The following is a 22,030-nucleotide window of genomic DNA, read 5'->3' on the forward strand; positions in this document are numbered from 1 at the left end:
CACTCAGGAATTTGTTTGGGCACTTTTTAAAAAGATTTTGTGCCATAATGGGTAGTATATGAGTATTGTTGCGTTTGTTTGCGATTTTTGCGATTTTGCGATTCTTGCGATTCTTGCGATTTTTGCGATTTTTGCGATTCTTGCGATTTTGCGATTAATCGCATGAAATCGCGATATATGAGAAATCGCAATCGCGATACTAAAATTTGGAAATCGCCCGTCCCTATTTTTGGCTACAAATTTGGGGTCGCGAGCCGAGAAAGGTTGAGAACCGCTGGTGTAGGGCCAGGGCTTGGCCCTCCGAACGTACCGGCGAAGCTGCTGCCGGTGCCGTAGCCGTGCCGCCGGGTGTCCGTGTGGGTCTCGGTGTCGTCCTCGGAGTGCGGCGCGGTGGTGGTGGCGGCCGCGGCGGTGGCCGAGACCGTCGTGGTGGTGGTCGTGGTGGTCGTGGTGGTGGTGGAGGTCGTCTCGTGGCGCGTGCGGTTGGGCTTGGTCCCCACCAGGCTGGTGGTGCGGTTGGGGGAGATGAGCGAGATGTTGGCGCGCAGCGACGTGTTGGTGGCGCCTATCTTGATGGCGCTCTGGCCGCGCCCCGAGCCCGTCACGCGCGCGCCGCCCGCCTGGTTGGTCCCGACTTGGATGCCGCTGCGGCGCCCCGTCGACGTCGAGGACCCGCCGCCGCCGCCGCCACCACCGCTGCTGCGACTCGAAGACGAGTAGAACCGCGCCACGTCCTCCGCGTCGACGTCGCGGTCCTCGCGGTCCTCGTCCGCGAAGGCGGCCTCAGCGTCAGCCTCGGCCTCCACGGGGTGGTCCACGGGGTGGTAGGACGCGGCGTCCGCGTTGATGACGTGCTCGCCGATGCGGGTGGGCAGCTCGTGGTGCGGGGCATCGCGGTGCGTGGACGCACCCTGGGCCGCCGCCGCCAGTGCCGCCAGCAGCAGCAGCACCACGCCCGCCCCCAGCCGCCACCGGCGCCGCCACCGGCCGCACGCAGCGCCCATCCCGGAGCGGCAGCCGTAGCGGCAGGGACGGCGGACCGGCCGGGACGGGCTGCGCAGTCACAGCGCAGCCATGCCGCCAGCCTGCAACACACGACAGAGCGTTACGCAACGGCAAGAGATTTTTTCCTATCGGCACACCCGGAGTACCATCACTGTCCCCATACTGTCATTGAACTAAAAGGTAAAAACGGTTCCTGGTGTTCCCAGGGACCCCCTGCAAAGCGTCTATGTCTTTGCCATAGGCTTCCTGGGGAAACCAGGTTCCGACCACGAACACGGCAGGCTTGGCCAAGCCAGTGAAGGTTGCCATTCATCCGGGGGTTAAACGGGTTTCCCGCTTTTCCACTCGCTTCCGCCTCGTCGAGACCCCTCCGGCGGAGGCCCGGCCAGGCCGCCACTAGCCTTCCGGCCTTTCGGCACGGCTTCGCGCCTCACAACACATCAAAAGGCTGCGCAAGTGCCCCTCGGGCCCACTCCGCCCCACCCCGCCCTGCCGCGCCCCGCCCCGCCTCACCCCGCCCCGCAGCAGGTGCCTGGAGGGCTTTGCTGCAAGGTCCCTCGACTTCCGAGGACTGCAATCACTGGCCACTCGAGGCGAGGAGGGTCCCGCGGTTCGGCGAGGGTCAGCTTGCCCGTGGCTTCCCCGGCCCCTCCAGACGACACGGCCCGATAATCGTGCGGCCGCTGCTTTAAAACGCTATGAGGGGACAGGAGCTCGGCGAGGCCGCCGAGGGGATGTCTGAGCAGGAAGATCCAAGTCCACTCTTCCGCGACGCACCCATCAAGATAACCGCTCTCCTGCTCCGGGATTGTTATTCTGCAATGGATAGCCCCGGTCGAGGCTCACTTCGGTACATTTTGGAACACGGGCGGTAAAATGGGATAGCTGTTTCTTGGACTAGATTTGTCATTTTGGATAAGTAGTATTTGTGTGTTTTCTACACGGTCCTCCATAGTTCGGCAGGCCCGCTATCCACGACCCAGTCTGTGCAGCACCGCCAGGTACGACGCTGTCCTCGCCGCGACAGCGCGCTGAGCCGGGTCCACGGCTTTGTCGACACGACAGCTTAACAACTACCCTCGGGGTCCCTCCTACCTCGCCCACGAGCAACTACCAAACCCCAGCGATTTCGTCCGCGGAGTTTAGTTTGGCCCGCACGACTCCTTAGGGTGGCCGCGTGACAGCCGACGGGGCGCGGGACCTTTCGTGTCCCGTCGTGTCCCGCACTGCCACACGGCCATTGTGGGTTCCTGGCCGCCAGCGCCACTATATCGCTCTGGCCCACAACTGTCATCCAACGAGTGTGACGCGGGGGGTAACGACTGGAAAATTTTCGTGTCAGTCATCGAATTCAAACGAACGCGACAAAATTCCTATGAGTGTGACGTCACACTTTTATACAACAGTGTCGCAGTCCACTCATACAGCACAGGTTCAGGGGTTTGCGCAGGATTTTGCAGTGCTGTATGTGACGAGGAATTCATTTCATAGTGAGAATTAAATTTTTGCTCGGCAGAATTCATGACCCACACTCTCGCAACTTTGCCAACAAATTTTTGTAACGCGAACCCAATTGGTTCATTACATGAATGGAGCCAAATTGTTGGAAGGTTTCGAGGGAGTGCGCGGGTGCGAGATAGACAGCGCCACGAAGAGGACCCTCGGGCACTCTGGCCCGGTGCCGCGAGGGATTCGAAGCCGATTGCATTTGGGGCACCGTTCATGTGGGTTTGCCTTGTTGGCCGAAAAACACTCCTCGCGGGGCCGCAATCTGCATTGCATAAGGGGCGGGGCGGGGCGGGTGATGAGGGTATTCAAGTTCCCACAATGCCATTAATACTCGAACCGGCGGACTGCTCGAGTCAAGACGAGGTGGCAAGGGTGCCCTTGCGAACCGGATGGTGAAAGGGGCTGGGACTCAGGGGCCCGAGGCGGGCCCCCAATCTGTTGACAAGCTGAAAACCAAACAGACGAAGGCTCTTCAGCCAGGTACACCGTGGTACGCCGCGGCCGGCGGCCAGTCCAAAACGAACCGAGTCTCGATGCAGCGACGAGTCAAGCGGCCCCAAATTTGATAACACCCTGAGCGGCCTCAGTCCCGGGCAACCCTCGCTAAATTTAACCCATCTTGGCTCCCGAATTGTAATTAAGCCCCGCGGGGCAGGTGGAGGGAAGCGCGGTCTGGTGCATTGTTTTCTTGCTGATAGCAGAGCCACAGTCAAACCAGGCACCACCGCCCCACCGCTCCCTCACTCTACTTCTGTCCCACTTCCCCAACAGTTTCCAAGCGGAGTGACAGGGGGATGAGGATATTGTTCTTTGAATGCTCCATCCGAGGAGGTTCGCGTCGTGGAATGGGATGATTGCCCACAGCCTCCGCGTCGTAAACCCTTTTTTGCGCCGACTGACGCACTTCCCATCTCGGTCTAAATTGTTCTGATCTCGCTAAGAGGGGACGTCATCGAGCCGTTAAAATGATTTGGGGTCTGTTTGTACAAATCGGTGAGTGTTACGGGACGCTCTGCGAGACACATTGCCAATTGATTTGACGTCGGGGCTTGCGGATTTTTTGTCATTCAAAACGGCTTGCCAATCTGTGGCGAGCAAACGAACTTGCCGCCGGATTTGCAGTGCGCCCAAACATCTAAAACCTTCACTGAGGATGCTTCCAGGCGGTCCCTTCGTCTCACCGCACTCTCGTGGGACGTGCCTTTGGGGTGCGAGAGGGACAGAGCGACGCGACCCAATGGAATCAATCTGCTGACGGGTCGGGCCGAGGGGCGCGGGGCTGCTGGGCAAATGAATGGCAGAGGATCCGCATTCCTACGAGGGAGTGGGAGGGGGGATGCCCTTCGCTCTGCGCGCTCGGGTCCCGAAATCCCTTCCGCGTCCCGGGGAGGGTCAGAACAGCCCGGGCTGCCCAGACAGCCCGGGCGGGCCAGCCATTCCAGCGAGGATCCGGTGCAGGCAGCGCCGCTTCGCCACTTCCGGGCAGCGATTGGAGGGAGGCAGCGACGCCTGGGACTCTCAGGTGACAATGAGCTCCCTTCGCCCTCGGCACTGATTGGTTGGGGGCTTCCGGAAATCTCTTTATTTCCTGTGTAGAAACTGTGCTATGTGCCACAAAGACCCGGGAAAACACTGCCAATTTTGAAGGGAAGATTCTGAATGGAATGCCATAATTCAGGACAGTTTTTTCCCCTCCTGAGATTTTTCAATAAGTCATCGCGTCCGACCGAGCCATCGTCAAACTCGGGGGAATCGTGGACGATCACTCTGAACGATACCCCCCAACAGCTTTTCGTTGTTCACACCTACGAGGCTTTCGATTTTACATGACACCGAATTTAACGCGACTCGCACTAAGTCTCCGAGGTATCAGCAAAATAATTATGACACTGTTGAATTGCCTCAGAAATGAGGCGTATTACGAAGAATTTTGGTTTGCTCCAAATACGACATTTCCCTGCAGATTTGGTGGTGCCTTCGTTTTTATCTAAATTTGGAAACGAAGCATCGTAGACTTATTGTGTGCGATTACAAAATAGTGCCTAGTTTTTTTGGTGCAGGCATGACGCTTTTATTTGAGCGAGCAGAAATTTGAGGCCGACGCGCTGAGGCTACATGTACATTCGGGGGCTACTTTGTCCAAAGACGCACAAGCCCCACACCACGACCCGCCCGGGAATGAATAATGTATCGCGAAATAAGCTATCACGATGAGGGACTTACGGCAGCGCCTCTCGCCTTCATCTCGCCGACGTGCTCGTTGCCATAGCGACCAGCCTGCAACAACAAAAACAAAAATCCCATCAACGCCATGCGGGGCTTTGCGTGTCAAATCGAGTGACACTCCGAAATGAACTCGGAGGGCAGTCAAACGGCCTCCTTTTACGAAGAACTGCGACCCCGTTGGGAACACTCAGAAATTTTTCCAGGGCGATTGGCATTAGTACAAGAAGAATTTTGTGGAAACACGATACACGGTACAAGCGGTTCCTGGTTTTCACAGGAAGCCTATGGTTAACACTTTGGTGATTTCCCGGAGTTCCGGGGAAAACCAGGAATCGTTTTTACCGTGTACAAACTAAATTTGTTTTACACTTTTCTTTTTTTGCTTTTTTTTTGTGTACAAAAAAAACGCCTTATATAAACAAAGACAAAAAGGCTCCATAATATGCTCACACAAAATTTTATGTTCTATACAGGAAGTGTGCTAGGGGGGGCTAAGAGCCGGATTTTTCTCCCATCAGAGACTTCACTTTGACACCCCCGCGTCGGAGCCTGTATACTGGACAACGGGTAGGGTTGAAAATCTCTCTAAATGGCCCCAAAATTTTTTTCGTTTTTTCTTACGCTTGTAGTGTCCTTGTCCAGAGCAGGACAGACCATTCTAAGGCGCCGCTCTGCCGATTAGAGAGAGAGGGGAGAGAGAGAGAGAGAGAGAAAAGAGAGAGAGAGACAAAAGAGAGAGAGAGAAAGAGAGAAGGGTGGAGGCGGAGCTCTCATTACGTCATCAGCGACAAAAGATCCCATTAAAGCAAGCCCGGCCCACACAACTCGAGTATTTCCCGGGGGCGCCCCGGCGTCCACGGCGTCCACGGGGTCCACGGCGTCCACGGCGTCCACGGCGACCACGGCCTCACCATGCAGCCGCAAGAAGGTGGAGGCACAGCCTCCCGAGGCACGGGCTGCGGTCACGGCCACTTCGGCCAACCTGCCATTAGCAATGCAGATGGACAGCTTTTGGGGGGGCAGGCCAGGCCGGCTGCCCGCCTCAGCTTCTCATTTGTTGGAACGGCGGCAAGCGTCAAAATTTTGCCATTATAGAGCGATTTTTTAAAAAAGAATTTATTTTGTGAGTGCGGGAGGGACGCGCGGGGTGCGGAGAGCACGAAAAAAGGGCATCTCTCTGTCAAGCTGACAATAAGAACACCCCGCGAAAGAACTTTCACACACCGCACCGCACCGCGCGGCCGAGACGAGAAAAGCAAGATGAAATGAGCGGGCGTGAAAGTAAGACGGAGACGAGTGGCGCGGGGAGTCGGGGTTTTGGGCGGGGTGCCCACCCAAAAAAAAAAAAAAAAAAAAAAAAGGGGAAAGGGGAGAAAAAAGAAAAAACAGAGGAAAGTGCTCAAATGCGCCAAAGCCGTCACCCCTTTGTTAGGAGGTTAAGCGCCAGAAAAAAAGGGTAAATGTGCAAAACCCTAATCGAAGCGATTTTTTTGCGGGAATCGGTAGATTTTGACCTCCTCTTTCATATGAGTCGAGGGGGGCACAATGGGAAATCGCGGGGAAAACCCCGAAAAAGGGGGGTTTCATATCTGCACGGGGCACTGCCACATTTTGGGATTAAAATAGGTTTTAAATCGGGAAAATATTTGACGCAGCATCGTGGTAAAAGCTGCGAGGGTTCAGAAAAAAACAGGAGATTGATCCCTATCAGTTTGAGCCCTCTGTTTTACAATTTGTGACTTACAGGGTGATAAAAATAATTTTAAAATCGCCGTTTTAAAACATGAAAAATGCGATTTACTCGAAAAATTTTTAAAATCAAATGTATGGATTGATAAGCCCCAAAAGATGCCGCTTTCATTTGGGTTAAGGTCAGCGTTTGAAATTTGGGGGTCGCCTTTGGATTTCGAACGGCAACGCTTTGAACGCCGCCAGGCGGGGTGCGCGCGGCTGTGCGCGGCACCCGGCGGCCAGTACTGCGGGGTGCCTCCCCGGGTGTCCCCGTAAGGCGCCATGTTAAATTCATTCCTTATAACTTTTTTTCCCCAATGCATAAAAAAGTTCCTCATCGGGTCACAAGCCTTTTTGGGGGCTCAACTATGCATGTGCCGAGTGGAATCGTATTTGGAAGATTTGAACATTGACTTCACTTAACACCGGACCCTCCGCGGGCACGGCCAGCCAACATGTTCCGTACGGCAAAACTTCCGAACGCGATTTCCCTTCGCACATGCATAGTTGAGCCCCCAAAACAGGCTTGTGACCCGATGAGGTACTTTTTTATGCATTAGGGAAAAAGTTATAAAGGGATTTATTTAACATGGCGCCTTACGGAGACACCGGGTAGGCACCCCGCAGTACAAGCCTCCGGGTGCCGCGCGCACCCCGCCTGGCGGCGTTCAAAGCGCTGCCGTTCGAAATCCAAAGCGACGACCCCCAAATTTCAAACGCTGATCTTAACCCAAATGAAAGCGCGCATCTATTGGTGCTTATCAATCCATACATTTGACTTGGAAAATTTCGAGTAAATCGCATTTTTCATGTTTTGAACGGCGATGTTAAATTACTTTATCAGCCCTGTAAGTCACAAATTGTACAACAGAGGGCTCAAACTGATAGGGATCAATCTCCTGTGTTTTCTGAACGCCTCGCAGCTTTTACCACGACGCTGCGTCAACTAGTTTCCGATTTATAACCTATTTTAATGCCAAATGTGGCAGTGCCCCGTGCAGATATGAAACCCCCCATTTTCGGGGTGTTCCCGCGATTTCCCAGTGTGACCCCTCGACTCATATGAAAGAGGAGGTCAAAATCTACCGATTCCCGCAAAAAAATCGCTTCGATTATGTTTTGCACATTTATGGCGCTTAACCTCCTAACTACTGGCCGTGGATTAGCGGGGACAGCGTCGTTAGAGAAGAGAGAGAGAGGGGAGAGAGAGAGAGAGAGAGAGAGAGAGGAGAGAGAGAGAGAGAGAGAGAGAGAGAGAGATTAAAAAAAGAAGTGTTGTGATGAATGAGCCACTGCAAGACCCGACCCACTTACGGCAAGGCTCTTTCTAATTGCGGGTTGGTTAGGAAAAATCCCACCACAATAATGGGTTCCGATTCACCGAGCCTGTGGTCCGCTACATCCGCTACACGAGGCTAGGCGAAATTTCGGAACGGGTCCATTGCGGTGGAGCTGCACAGTAAGCCGGAGGCGGCCAAAATCCCAGATGGGGCCCGAATGGGACCTGAATGGGACTCAAACTAAAAACGTGTGACCCCACCAATGGATTGCATTTCGAAAGAGGAATTTTTTGCGGGGCACTTACGTTCGGTTCAAGTCCGGGTTAACGACTCTGGAGCTCAATAGGCGTGTACGCTTTGGCCGCCTGTGTCGGTCTTCTGGCTAGTGTTTTAAAACTACCGGTCATTTTCAACCCTGACGGTCATTTGCGGTAAAATTGGTAATTTGCCGAAATTTAAAAAAAAAACGAAAACAAAAACGAAAACAAAAACAAAAAACAAAACGAAAAAAAAAACGAAAACAAAAACGAAAACAAAAACGAAAACAAAAACGAAAACAAAAACGAAAACAAAAACGAAAACAAAAACGAAAACAAAAACGAAAACAAAAACGAAAACAAAAACGAAAACAAAAACGAAAACAAAAACGAAAACAAAAACGAAAACAAAAACGAAAAAAAAAACAAAAACAAAAACAAAAAAACAAAAAACAAAAACAAAAAAACAAAAACAAAAACAAAAACGAAAACAAAAACGAAAACAAAAACGAAAACGCGAAAACGCAATTACCGTAAATTCCCGGGTAAATTACCTTTTTTTACCAGAAAATTTACCAGGCTTTAAATTCCTACTTCTGGCCCACTGTCTATCGGTAGTGCTGCGGGGGAAAACAACGCCAGCGATTCCCAGACGCGTCCTAAAAAAAAAAAGGGTCTATTTCCCTGGAGCCTGCCGGGAATCGTGCGTTCCTGGAGGCGCCGCGGTCTCAGTGCGCTGGTGGCGAGGGGAGGCAGAGCATCGGCCTGCTTTCCCCTTGTCTCGGGTAGCACGCGGCTCGCCCATTCTTCTTCTGATTGCAGCGAGGACGACTCGATTTTCCCAGTGTCGTGTCAAGCCGTGCTACGCCGAGACAGGCACGCCAAGCCGCACTACGTCCTCGAGCCGAGCCTCTCCGACGCGTTCGAGGTCACTTTACCGTGGCTATGAGGAGCGCGCGCTGCCCCGGGGCGCTGCTGCTCTGCCCTGATCTGCCCTGCTCTGCAGCTCCCCCAGTATCGCGACGCGGGGGGGGGGAAGGGGGGTCGGACAGCTTCGAGAGGCTGGGGCAGGCGGGGGTGGGGCGCGGCCTCGCGTCGCGCTAGCCAATACCCATAAATTCCCCAGTCAGCCGGGAAAGAAATTACTCAAAGTTAGTGGTAAAACCGAGGCCGAGTGCGCCGCGGGCAGCCCAGCCTAGGCCGTCGCACTGCAAAAGTCGCCCCCCGCACCGCTGCAGCGGTCAGAACGCTTTCAAACGGGCAGAGTTTAAAAAACCTCTAGACAAGTTTTGGTCGGACTTAAGTCTCGCTAAAATTTGATCAGACCAAAATCAATAAATACAACGGGACGAGCCAATAAGCGACCCGTCTTTCCCAAGGTAGCCTACAGTTTAGGTTTTAAGCGATTTCCAGGGAGTTCCAGGAAAAACCAGGAACCGTTTTAGGAACCGTGTTCACTAGCTATAGTTTTCCCAGTGCGGCCGCCCTCGCCCTGTGCCTGCCCTTCCCGGGGGGGAAATGAAATTCCCGAAGCACGGCGACCGGTGCTTGTCTTTCCGATTTAAAACTTTTTGGGAAATTCGGCCCGCGGCGCCGACAAAAAACGCGGCCCTCGACGGACGGACGGACGGACAAGCTTGGGCCGAGTTTGGAATCACGTAGCCAATCCAACGCCTCGGGGAAGAAAGAGGAGCAAGGGACAGCCGGGAAAGGCCCAGCATGCAGAGACCGGAAGGGGAAAGAGAGACAGAGACAGAGAGACAGAGAGACAGAGGGACAGGAGAGAGAGACAGAGACAGAGAGACAGAGGGACAGGAGAGAGAGACAAAAGAGAGAGAGAGATACGGAAGTTTTAAGTAAAGGGGGTTTAGAGTGCCTACGCCCCCACTCACGATCTCTCACCCATTCACATCCATACCCACACTCCTCCACGATCTCTATCTCTCTTTCCTCTCTATCTCTACTCTCTCTGTCTCTCTCTCTCTCTTCCTCTGTCTCAGTGTGGCGTCGTTGTGACCGTTCGCCTCATTTTGGCTAGCGTGCACCACACTGCACGAGAGCCGGACTGGTCATGGCGGCGGCGGAGTTAAAGGGTTCGGGGTGCGGCCGGGTTCGGCAGACCAGTCTATAGACGGTGTGGAGTGTGGTGTGTGTGTGAGAGAGAGAGAGAGAGAGAGAGAGAGAGAGAGAGCGTCGGGGTGGACGCCTCGCGTGTCCGACCAACAAAGAGGCAAAAAAGACGTGAGCGCCAGAAGAACGGTGCAGCGCGCGTCGAAAATAAAACAACACGCCGCAACAAAGTGTATGGACGGCAACAGAGGCAGTGGAGAAAAAACGATGGAGAGAAGAGTTAGACGGCAGGAGTGACACCAGTAGTCACAGCAGTAGCGACAGCCGCTTTGCTTCGCGGCGCAGCGTCCTCGGCGTCGTCGTCCGAAACGGCGTCGTCGTCCGAAACGGCGCCGTCGCGGCCAGACTTCGCCGGCTTCGCAAACAATAAACGTCACCATTGTCCTCGCCTACATGCGGCGCGGCCCAACCGCGGGCCCGACCCAAGTTGCTCGCGTCTGTCAAGCCCCAAGTTAGAAACAAGTGCGTGTGTGCAGAGGCCTGCAGGCTGGTCCCCCCGGCGGGGCCCGGCGCTACAAGGGTCGTAAGCCACACGACACCTCACTCGCCCCGCAGCGTCCACCCCGACGCTCTCTCTCTCTCTCTCTCTCTCCTTCTCGGCACCAGCCTGCAGGCGCGCAGCTGTGCCCCTCTACCCGTCTAAAACCCCAAAACCCCAACACCAGTGCACCTGCCGTGGCAGTCAATAATTGATGTCTGCTCCGAGAAGGTGAAGACGGAGAGTCCCAATAGCTCTATTTTCGGACTCGAGTGCCTGTCTTCGTAGAAGAGCCTCGCCAGGTCTTTCCGCGGCCGATTCTGACCCCGTCAGAGCACGCGCGCCGGCGTAATAACAGACCTAATTTTCTTTAAAAAGATATTTTTTTGTGTCACACAAAAACGAAATATGGGCAACAAAAGCGGTCCCGGTCTTCGCGGTACCTTTGAACGAGGAGAAACCGTTCGACCCCTTGCCCTTGCCCTGTCAAGAATTTCTCCCTTCGGAACAGAAAATGCACAGGGGCATAGAGTACACCCAAGCATGCAAAAAAAGTACGGAACGCATTGCTCCGAATGAACTCGTGTAAACTGGGTGCGGAAAAAGTGCGGACGGACGGCTGTCCCGTCGTTGGCAAGTAACGGACGGTCTTCAGTTGTTTTGACTAAACCAGATAGCTGGCGTAATTTTTCCGATCTGTTTTCTCCCAGTGTACAGTGCAGGGCCAAGGTGGCCGCGGCGGCCAAGGCGCTGACGTCACCGGGAAGGCGTCTGGCGACGATTTACTGCCGCTTTGGCCGGTGCACCATGTGGGCAGGCCGGGGCAGGCAGGCCGGCACGCTGCGATGGCTGGTAATGGCACCCGCGCATTAAAGCGAGTCGCATAAACAACGCGTCGAATCAGCGAAAAGGCTTTCGCTCGGCACGCTCGGCCCAACAGGTGCGCGGCGCACACGGGGCTAAGCGGAGCGGGACCGAATGAGGATGAATGCGACTGTGGCGCGGACAGCGCCGAAACGGTTTTTCTGGGGTTGTCGAGCGATGCGGACCGCACAAGCTGGACGACCACGCACCTTCGGCAGCCCTAGCGCCGCGGGCAGCAAACGCCGTCGTCGCAGAGGCACCACATCGAACCTGGTTGAGATCGCACTGCGCGACTGGCCCCGGCGGGCCGATGGTAGAGACCCACCGGTCAGAGATGCGCAAAGGGGGCCCCTCTCGGCCAAGCACAGACAACTGGTAGTCCCCCGAATTCGGCCCGCGCGAGGCTACGCAGGCCAGCATCTGGTGCGGCAGAGCAGGTGGTCAGGTGTGCATGCTCCATCATGAGCCTACAATTTTAGATGTTTAACTTATTAAACTCATAATTCCAGTCTCTTTTTGGAAGAGTCGTGGGGCGAGAGCCATTTGAACCCACCCCATCATTTACACAGCAATAAGGCCAGCAGCCTCGGCGCCACGGCCAACAAAAACTACAGCAGCAGCCGTATTAAACAACAACAACAACAACACGACAACGAGGCAAACAAGGCGAAAGAGGCTTGCTGTTGTTCGGGTGGACGTGTCGGGGTGTGTCGTGGGGTCACCCGTTAACACTGAACTGCGGGAGCGGGTCCGGGGCGCCAACGAAATTGGGTCACTCGGTGGTGGATGTCTTGATGTCGGTTCGGTCGTTTCCTCGCGACACCACCGACCGGGATGGTTCGGCTCCGCCGGGCACCGCACTGTGACCGGACCTGAGGCTGGCCGAACAATGGGTGCAGCTATGCGCGGAGACCAGCGGAGACTCATTGAAAAATAGGGGAACAACTTCAGCCCTTTAAAAAATGCACGTGGAGGGGTGTAATTTTTGGTCTCCGTACTTGTCTCCGAAGTGCAGAGTTTGCAGAGAAAAATGGACCGCGAATGGTTGCAGTGTGCCAGAATTCATGCACCGAAACTGACTTAAAATGGAACGTCGTCTCTGACCTTGGTGAACTTTCACCACCGCTAGGACGTCCGCGAGGAGGCGTGGCCGTTGGCCGTGGCCGGCGTGTGGGGTTTATCAGGGCGGGCTGGGCAGTGACGTCATCGCTGCGGCCGGCCGAGGCCAGGGCTCCGTCAGCACACAACATTGTTGCGTTATGTCCACACCACGCAGCAGTGACTGTCGCCCGCAGGACTTCGGCCACGGCACCGCAAATGGACCAGAAGGCCCAGGACCTTGGCCAGGGGCAGTCAAGGGCACCAAACTTCGAGCGAGTAGCGACGCCACTTTCACCAAGGCTTGGAGTGCTGTGCTGGCACACTCGTGGAGAACCCACTGGATGGTCTATGTAGGAATTTTGCACGAGACGTTACATTTTGTGCAGATAAACTTTTGGTACAAAAGTGTATATGGGATTTTGCAGAAAAATTTAGAAGTACTAAGAACATTTTTTTCGAGTTCATCTGCACAAATAAATACTGTGTCCTCACTTCGGTCCAGGGGAAAACAAAAAAAAAAGGAAAAATCATCTGTTAAAAGGGACGAGCGATCCCCGCTGACAGTGATGTTTTTTAAAAAAAAGAGATATAATAAATAGCACAGGCCGCTGGAAAAGAAACTGAAGTGAGCATTCCAACCATTTTGCGGGAGGGCAGGCAACAAAGATATAAGTGAGATGAGCTCAGAACAAAAGGCTGCTGGGGTGGGTAAGCGAAAATAGATCGACAGGTTCGGAAATATTCTGGGTGAGTCCACGCTACGCTGGATTCTCGCCAAACAAACAGCCCACTCAATTTCTGAGAGAGGCGCAACGTCACCAACAAACCATGAGAACAAACCGAGAAGCGTGTGCGCGGCGTCACGCCTCTCGCGGACTCGCAGCCACGCCGGATGGAAACATAAAGCGGAAATGGAATGAAATAATAACGAGGCACGCCTCGTCGGACCATCGGACGGACACCGAGGGGACGAGCCCCCTCCGCCATCTCGTCGGAGAGCCCCGCGTGACCCCGACCCGCCGCGGCGGAGTAGCGGTGTGGTGTTTCACACTGCCAAACCGAGTAGTCAACTCCACACGTGTCGTGGAGGTGTGAAGTTAGCTCCATGCCAAGAGATAGCTGCCCTGAGAGCTACTCTACTCTTGAAGTAGTGTGGAGACTGCATACTTCTCACCAGGAAGTATGGAGAGCTACTATCCTCACCAGGAGTGTGGAGAGTTACTCCCCACCACGAACTGTGGAGAGTTACTCCTCACCAGGAAGTGTGGAGAGTTACTCCTCACCAGGAAGTGAAGGGCTCCAGACTTGGTTTCACTGTGTAACCGCGGAGTGGGGAACATTTCCCCCTTCGCAGCGCGCTGCCGGTCGCCCCGGCCGGCCACCACTTCTCCGTCCGGTGGGCCCCCACGTCCGCCGCACACTTTGCCCAATAAGAGGCGAGCCGCAGACCGATACGCGTCGCGGACGTGCCCGCCGGACTCGAGACGACTTTGTTTACTTTTGGGTCTCGCCGCCGCAACCGCCGGAACACAGCAGGCGGTGCGCAGAGCACCAGGCCGTCGTCGCCTCGCTGCGCCTCGCCCAGTGCGGGGCAGCCTGCGGCCGTCGACGGCGTGCGCCACCGAAAACATTTTCCCCGACGGATAGTTGTGCCCCCGCTTCAGCAAAGTTTCCCGCCCTGTCCCCAGGGGTGGACTGAGTGGGGCGGGGGAAAGGGGGGGGGGGGGGGGGGGGGTTGCAGGGCCGGGCGTGGTGCATCCCCAGGCACTCGCAGGCGAACGAAAGAGCGCCTGGAGCTCATCATGCTAATCTACGGCAAACAGCGGCGGGCCCGGCGGACGGGGCGAGGTGTGAGGTCGGGGTGTGAGGTTGGGGCCGTGGCGTGGCCCCACACTGTGCGGGGGCGTGGAGTGCATTGTAGTGGGAGTGGGATTGACGGCGCGTTATGATTGTGAGTCAAGTGGGTGGAATTCAGTGGAGTGGAGTGAGTGGGCGGGCGGCGCCCAGGCCACTGCCTTCCCGTCGCTGGGACAGGCGGCCCCTAACGAGATTCAAACTCGCACGCCGGCATATTTGTGGGAAGAAAGGTGCCCGCAGAGAGTGTTCCTCCGAAATGAAGGACACAAACAACGTGACAAATCCTGCAAAAAAAAATCACCGAAAGAAAAGCAAAGACAAAGAGGCACACGACACGGAATGTGTCAACAAAGGACACAAAGCGCACTGGGTGCAAAAACAAACGGGTGATGGTTTTGTCTTTTGAAGAGTGGACTCCAGGATGTTGGTTGGTATGGCGACATGGCGTTTCTGCGCGGTGGGCAACAACTATGCCAGGCCTGAGTGCACGACCGTGCGGGCCCGCTTGTCGTCCTTGAGAAACCACCACGAGGCCGACCCCGCAGAAACGAAAATAAAGCTCGCGCACCGCCATGGTCCAGACAATCATCCGAATTTTCCCGCCCGAAAAAGCATTCTTCTCGGCCTCTTTCCGCAAGGCTTACCGTAGGGAGGTGGTGAGCGAGCGCGTCCCGGAGCGCATTGGACAAGTTCGCGCAGAAACTTGTCCCGGCGTTCTGTCTCTCTCGCACACACAGCGTGGCGGGGCGCGAGACGGAGTGACAGCCGTGGTCCGCGAGGTGTAGTCGTCCGATGCGGCGGCGTGTCGCCGAGGCTTGGGCTTGTCGCGCTGGGCGATTAGGTGAGCCCGCCGGACAAGCGGCGCGCCCCGAGCCCGTCGCAGCCCCCCCCCCTTCCCCCTCACTCCCCCACCCCCCTCTCCCCCTTCCCGCGCCGCTTCGAGGCTTAGCCTGAGCGTTCTGCCGGCGCGGCGAATTCGTTTCTGGACGGACTTCTGCGAGGGGAATGGTCATCAAACGGAGCCTAGCCGGTCCTCGGCCGGAGAGACGGGCCGAAAGTGTTGCTCCTCCCCCCACTCAGTGTGTCAGAGAGAGAGAGAGAGAGAGAGAGAGAGAGAGAGAGAGAGAGAGAGAGAGAGAGAGAGCGTAGCGTGTCTGTCTGAGAGACAGGATGATTGCACCCCTTCAGTTGGGCCAATACGACACTGCAACTTTCTCGGGGAGAATGTTACACATATTTTTGTTTGCGATTCAATGAGACTACACGAGGTCCAAAATGTTCTTGCACAGATGGACATCTGCATATTTAGATCGACATTTGGCAAAAAACTTGTACCAGAAAGTCTTGCGTGCGTCCCGGGTGGTGCAGGGCTCGCTACACCAGTGCAGAGCACCGACAGCAGCAGCGACTAGCGCTTCTTCGAAAGAAAAAAAAAGAAAAAAAGCTGCACCATGAATGTCGTTTTGCACCAGGAAATATGGCTGAAAGGTATGAAGGAATTACGTATATGCTAGAAAGGAGCGACATGCCCCTCTCTCCTCTTTGCTTCGCCGTTTAGTTCGGGTCGGTGGATGTTTGTCCGTGGCCACGTGACGTGCGGCTGAGGCGAACCAGCCTCCCCTCATCCCGACGACGATGTTGGCGGTAGAGTTTTATTAAAACCGACGCGGCCCCTCCAGAGATGGGCGGTGCTGTCTTCAGGGACCAACGGGGACGATGAAAACGCAAAACCGAGAGAAAGAAAGCAGGAAAAAGACATTTAAGGGGCAGGTAATTAAAAAAATTCAAGTCAGCACGTGCTGCATTATTGCTTGCTGTGTTTTGCAAACCGGAGGGCAAAACTTTACTCGATGATCGTGGAAGATTAAAATCTAGAGAAGTATTTTGAGCACCGGTAAGAACAAACTATTAACTAAGTTATACGCACAATCAGTTCATTGTCTTCGTAAGCTAATGCAAAATCAATCCTCTTGCGATACGACAAGCTATACATTCGTTTGTAACTCCTTCCTTAATTTACGAGTTGGCGCAAAGTTGAAAATGCCATCATGTAGGCCGTCTGAGGGCGCCCCAGCGTCCTATCTAGGCAGGCTGATCACTCGACGAGGTGGTGGTGGTCTATGGACTTCCCTTGTGAAGATGTCTGATTGGGAAGGAAAGAGAAACATTTTAATGGGGTGATTATTTTTAAAAGTGTTTGTGCGCTGTGTGATGAGAAGTGTGTTGTCTTTGTGTGTTTAATTGTGTTGGTGTGTGGTGCGCGTGTGTCTGTGTGCGGGCACACACGTGCAAATGACAACGCCTCTAAGCCTGAATAACACTGTGCACTAACACTGAACACGGTGGAGTCGCGCGAAGTGGAACTGAACCTTAATACGACGTCCGTCTTTGTGACCTGCCGACGTGCGTGCTTGCGTGTGTGTGTGTGTGTGTGTGTGTGTGTGTGTGTGTTGACGTTGCGTGGGTGTGCGCTTCTGTGCGCTGTTAGTCTTTGGTCCCTCCTCCGTTCCTGGAACCGAGCCCCCGTAGTGGCCGAAAGAACAGGTGCGCGTCCACCCCCTCTTCTCTCTCTCTCTCTCTCTCTCTCTCTCTCTCTCTCTCTCTCTCTCGCTCTCTCTCTGGCCCGAGGCAGGCTCTGACACAGGCTTCAAGCCGGTGAAGTTATAATGGGGCCCGTGGTGAGCGCATGGCGCAACGCCGTGATAAGGCTGATTAAGGGGACGGTGACTCCCCCCCCACTCCCCCTCCAGAAACAAGCCCCCCCCCCCCCCCCTTTCACACACACGCACAACCACAGACCTTTTTCTTCCAACTCATGCACGCAGTTCTGTGATAGTCATAACTTCGTAAGATTCCCAACAAGTGTACTTCACCGAATATGTGACGTCATATATGTTGAAATGTTTATTGTTGTCTCGTTCGTTTGAATTTGAGCGTCGATCCACGTGAATGTGACGTCCGAATTCAACCGACCTCACGAGAACGTGGTCAAATTCACTTCCCTGCGAATATGACGTCACTCGTACGTGTGGTGAAACACGGAACACGCCTGCGACCGGTTTTCCCCGATTCACTCTAGCGGCTGGGACGCCGGCACCGCATTTCCGTTCCACGGGCATTTTCCTCTCCGGACCACGTCCCCAACTCCCAACCAATTAGAGGTTGGCAAGTTGACAACTTGACAGCGACAAATTTTTCCTCCTCTTTTTTTCCTCCCTCGGGCGACCCTTTTCTTCGGCGGTAACTTGGGTGACCGCTCGCTCAGAGGCTGCCCTGTCCCAACAGAGAGTCGTTTTCGTCGCGCTGTCTCTTTCGCGCCTCACGCCCCACAAGTGCGTGAGAGACAGAGCGACGAAAATGACTCTCGGAATCAGTCTGCCGCGGTCCCGAGCTGGGGTGGTGGGGTGGGTGGGCTGCTAAAGGAAGCCAGGTCCCCTGCCGCTGGCCCGCGTCGCTGATTTCGAACACCGAGGCCGCCCGTGGCGCACAGTGTAGCGCGACGCCAAAGAGAATCGTATTGAGGCAATGAGTCTCATTCAGTGCAGCAGCCAAACGCGCCACCATCACGGGACAGTCAGAGATGTGCGTTGTGTGAATTCACCCAAACCGGGAGTAACTTTGGACACCGGGAGTGATTTGGCACAGGCTGCCATCGGCCTGATAAACGGTCAGGAAAAGAGCAGGGACTCTTCTCATAGGATGGAGAAAAAAACGCACCGAGAAAACCTTACAAACCATTTTGGGCCTAACGAAGAAAAGCAGCTTGTTATAACCAAATATTTTGAGCATACATAAGCTTGCAGAGAAAATACTTCGTAAATTGCGAACTATTTCTTCGTATAACAAAGTAAATTAGTTCGTAATATATATGCTCAAAATACTTCGCAAGGTTTTAAGCGTGTGCGAAAGGAATTGAGTGTGAAAACACATCGTCATAACTAATAATTCGCATAAGATGCACGAAATGATATGATCCATGGCAAAAAAACGGTCCCTGTTTTTCCCGGGAACTCCCGGGGTCTACGGGTACTTCGGGAAACCAGAAAACGTTTTGGCCGTGTTCGCCAGCTTTCATCACGTGCAAATATCCGTTTTACCGGGGAGGGTAGCTACATGGGGGGAACGCATGCACGGGAAGCAAGGCAAGCTTGTCGAGCCTAGACCGGCTGCGCTGCGCGCTGCGCACTAAGTGTGGCGTGTCTTACATGGCTTAGGTACTTGCTCCCGCATCACGCACGCCGAGGCAGGCAAGGCAGGCCAAGGCGCACGCCACGCTCCAGTTCGTGCGTGGCGGCGCGGGAGCAGCCCCAGCCTCCACCAGACCACTCCCTTCTCACGGCACGCCGCTCCCCCGCGCTAGAGCAACGGCCCGCTCGGAATCCACATCAGTACCGCAACCATGTTCTTCCTCTCGTTTTCATTTGAGGAGAGGGATAAACGTCCTAATGGTTCAGACTTTACGTCAGTGTCACGCAGCCCGGATTGTTGAACGTGAAAGAAAAAACACATCTGAAAGTCAAAGCGGCAACATTCCCAGCGTCTGATCGGAGTGCACTATGAAATCAAGTGCGAAACACTCGACACTTGGAATGTGGAGAAGCGGAATTTGAAGTCTCCGCACTTAGAAATGCGGAGTTTGCAGTCTCCACCCTGCAATTGAGGACTTCCCCACGTTTGCTCCATGCCAAGAGATAGGGGCTCTGAGCTAATCTACACTCTAAGTGCGGCGATTGCAAACTCCGCACGTCCCAGTCTCGAGAATTACTCCGACCAGGAAGAGTGGAGTTCTCCTCCGCTGTTGGTTTGACAGTGTGATCTCGACCTTGCTTGCCTCGCGGGGATACAAGCCAGCGCCAGCGCTCCACTTAGAAGCGTTGCCTAACTCCCATCTCGCATAAATCCCGCCAAACAGCAGCCAGTCCCGCCAGCCAATCAAAATCGGATGATAAGACTTACTAGGCTCGGCAAACAAACGACCTTGCGGGGCGAAGCGGGAGGCATCAACCCTCCAAATAAAAATGGGACAACAAGAATAAGGGGCATCCCCGCCCCTCGACAGCCTAGAGCAACAAAGTGTCTGACGCCCAAGGCGGGACGGCGCTGCAGCACGAGCTTCTGTTTTCGACATCCGCTATTTTTTGTTTCGCCACCAACTTTGCGTCAGGGGTTTGATACCGCTGGCGTCTTCGGCGACCTCGAGCGATCCCCCTCCTAGAGTTGCCTGAGAGGCCTGTCCCCTCTAAATCCTGCGGGACGGCCCAGGGGGTACGCCGTGCCTCGCCGTGCCACGCCGTGCACGGGACGGGCTGGTGTGGCAGATTGACTTTCAGCAGCGCGGCCGAGGCGGGGCCTCCTGCATCCGCCCTGGGCGGCCCCGGGCGGCCCTGGGCCAACACGCACTGTTGGCACTGAGCGCAATGAAGGCCCTGCCACAGGACGTGCCTGCACCGTGGTGGCAGCGGTCCCTCTGGCACCCACACTGTAACACCAAACTATTGGAATGCGGAGGTGCGGAATTTTCAGTGTCCGCACCTCCAAGTGCGGCGTTAGCAGTCTCCACACTGCGAACGTGGAATGTTCCACGTTTGCTCCACGCCAGGAGACAAGCAATCCAGCTACTCCACACTCGTATAGACTCCACACGTCCAAGTGTGGAGAACTCGCTCCCACACTGGGTTCTTGACAGTGGAGCGCCCCAGGGAGGTGGGCGACGAGGGGAATCAGCCCACAGAGGCCGCCATCATCAGGACCTACGCCACGAGAAGGACCCAACTGGCGCAGTTTGGGTCCTTTCGGGCGGGGCCGCCAGTGAACCCCCAGGCCGGCCACATAGAGCGCTGCCAACTGCCCCCTGCGACCGCGCACCGCAGAGGGGCTTGAGAGAGAGAGAGGGAGACCGGGGGGGGGGGGGGGGGGGGCAGTATATCCCACGAACGCGTTTTCTTTTCTTTCAATCAAATGCCTTTCAATTAGATCACGATTTTTTTGACAAAATCAGTCTGTGTTTTCTTTTTCATATTTGATTGGAAGACATGTCTTCCTAGATTCTTTCCGTTTATTGCATTTCACTCGAGGAACGTTCTTCGTCGGGCTGGAAGGAACGACGCGTATTCGTTCGCGAGTGGATCGAACCGCGGCGTCAAGAATAAGGCGAGGCGAGGCACAACGGCAAAACGCCGAAACATGATCGCGGCATCACGGCCGCCCCGGGCCGCGCCCAATCCTAGAACGAGGTGTGCGCGAGGGAGAGAGAGGGAGAGAAGAGAAAGAGGCCGCGGGATTGAACTGGCTGTACATTAACTTTTACCGCCCCTAAAAACGTTTCGCGCCGGGAGATGGCGCGCCAGCTGGCGGCAGGGCTGGCGGCGGCGTGCAAGACGACCCGAGGCCCCGCCCCACCCCGCCCCGCCCCGCCCCGCCCCGCCCCGCCGCGCCGCGCCGCGCCTCGCCCGAGGGGTCGACAACTACCTCGAGCCGTGTACGAGGTAGTATATATTACCGGTAATATAAGTAATATAGGGTAATATAAGGTAATATACGGAAATAAAACAACGGTAATATATGATAAAAGAAGATGAGAACGTGACACAGTATCCTTGACTAAGGCTAAAATCAGGAGTTCTGGCTAGAATTTTGGTATTATGCAGACCTTACCCTCGTTTCATGACAGCGCCCCCTGTCAGATAAAAGGTATGCAACCCGATGCAACCTATCTGACAAAAGTATGGCGCGTAGCTTCATGTCAGATTGAACACGGACATCAAATCCGAATTTCTTCCTGTCGCAAGGAGAAGCCTAATAGCTTTGACACCTTGATACCAAGGTTCAGTACGGCAAGTTTAACGTTAGTTTAGGTTAGAATGAAGCAAATCACAGAAATATGTGGTAATATAGTGGTAATATAGTGGTAATATAGAGGTAATATACGGTAATATAGGGTAATATACGGTAATATACGGTAATATAAAGGTACCCAGGCTAAAAAAACCATGGTCGTCATGGTGAATTTCCATGGCCATAGGGCTGTTCCCCATGGTGGAAGTTGCCATCCCCATGGTTTAACCGGCTTCCCCATGGTGGAGGTCGGACCATGGGGAGAACCACCATGGTGCGGCGTTCTAGACCATGGTAAAGGTCTTCCCATGGTGCTGGCCACCATGGTGGCGCTCGCACCATGGGGAATGTCGCCCTCCTCGTGCGTTGAAGTCTCCAGAGTTTATTCAGAAATTATCCGTAACTTTTATATATTTCGAGATAGGGTGACGCCGACAGCACCATCGTGCGTAGCATCGAATTTTGATCGGTGAGCTAGGTGCCTGATGCTCGCAAGGTATAAGCTAGACACGTCCTTCATTCCCCATGAGGCAGTGCACCATGGTGCAGCCGCCCCCATGGTGCTCGCATCCCCATGGTGCACGCATCCCCATGGCTCGCATCCCCATGGCTCGCATCCCCATGGCTGGCCTCCCCATGGTCCTGAACACCATGGGCATTTCTCCATGGGCAAAAAAATCTTGTGACCATGGTGAATCACGGATCACCATGGTCAGCCATCCCCATGGCCCAGCTCATGGTTTTTTTAGCCTGGGTAA

At 54.8% G+C, this 22,030-nt stretch overlaps 1 protein-coding gene across 1 annotated transcript in view; it reads right to left on the bottom strand.

The window, feature by feature from the left end:
* The window catches only part of LOC117650828, a 51,593-nt gene that overhangs the window by 2,488 nt on the left and 27,075 nt on the right, over positions 1-22,030 (bottom strand). The window contains exon 4 of the mRNA XM_034394431.1: positions 311-634. Coding sequence (XP_034250322.1) covers positions 311-634 — 324 coding nt within the window. The remainder of the gene's footprint in view (positions 1-310; positions 635-22,030) is intronic.

This window comes from Thrips palmi, unplaced genomic scaffold (genome assembly GCF_012932325.1).
Source record: "Thrips palmi isolate BJ-2018 unplaced genomic scaffold, TpBJ-2018v1 HiC_scaffold_5, whole genome shotgun sequence".
Classification (NCBI taxonomy): domain Eukaryota; kingdom Metazoa; phylum Arthropoda; class Insecta; order Thysanoptera; family Thripidae; genus Thrips; species Thrips palmi.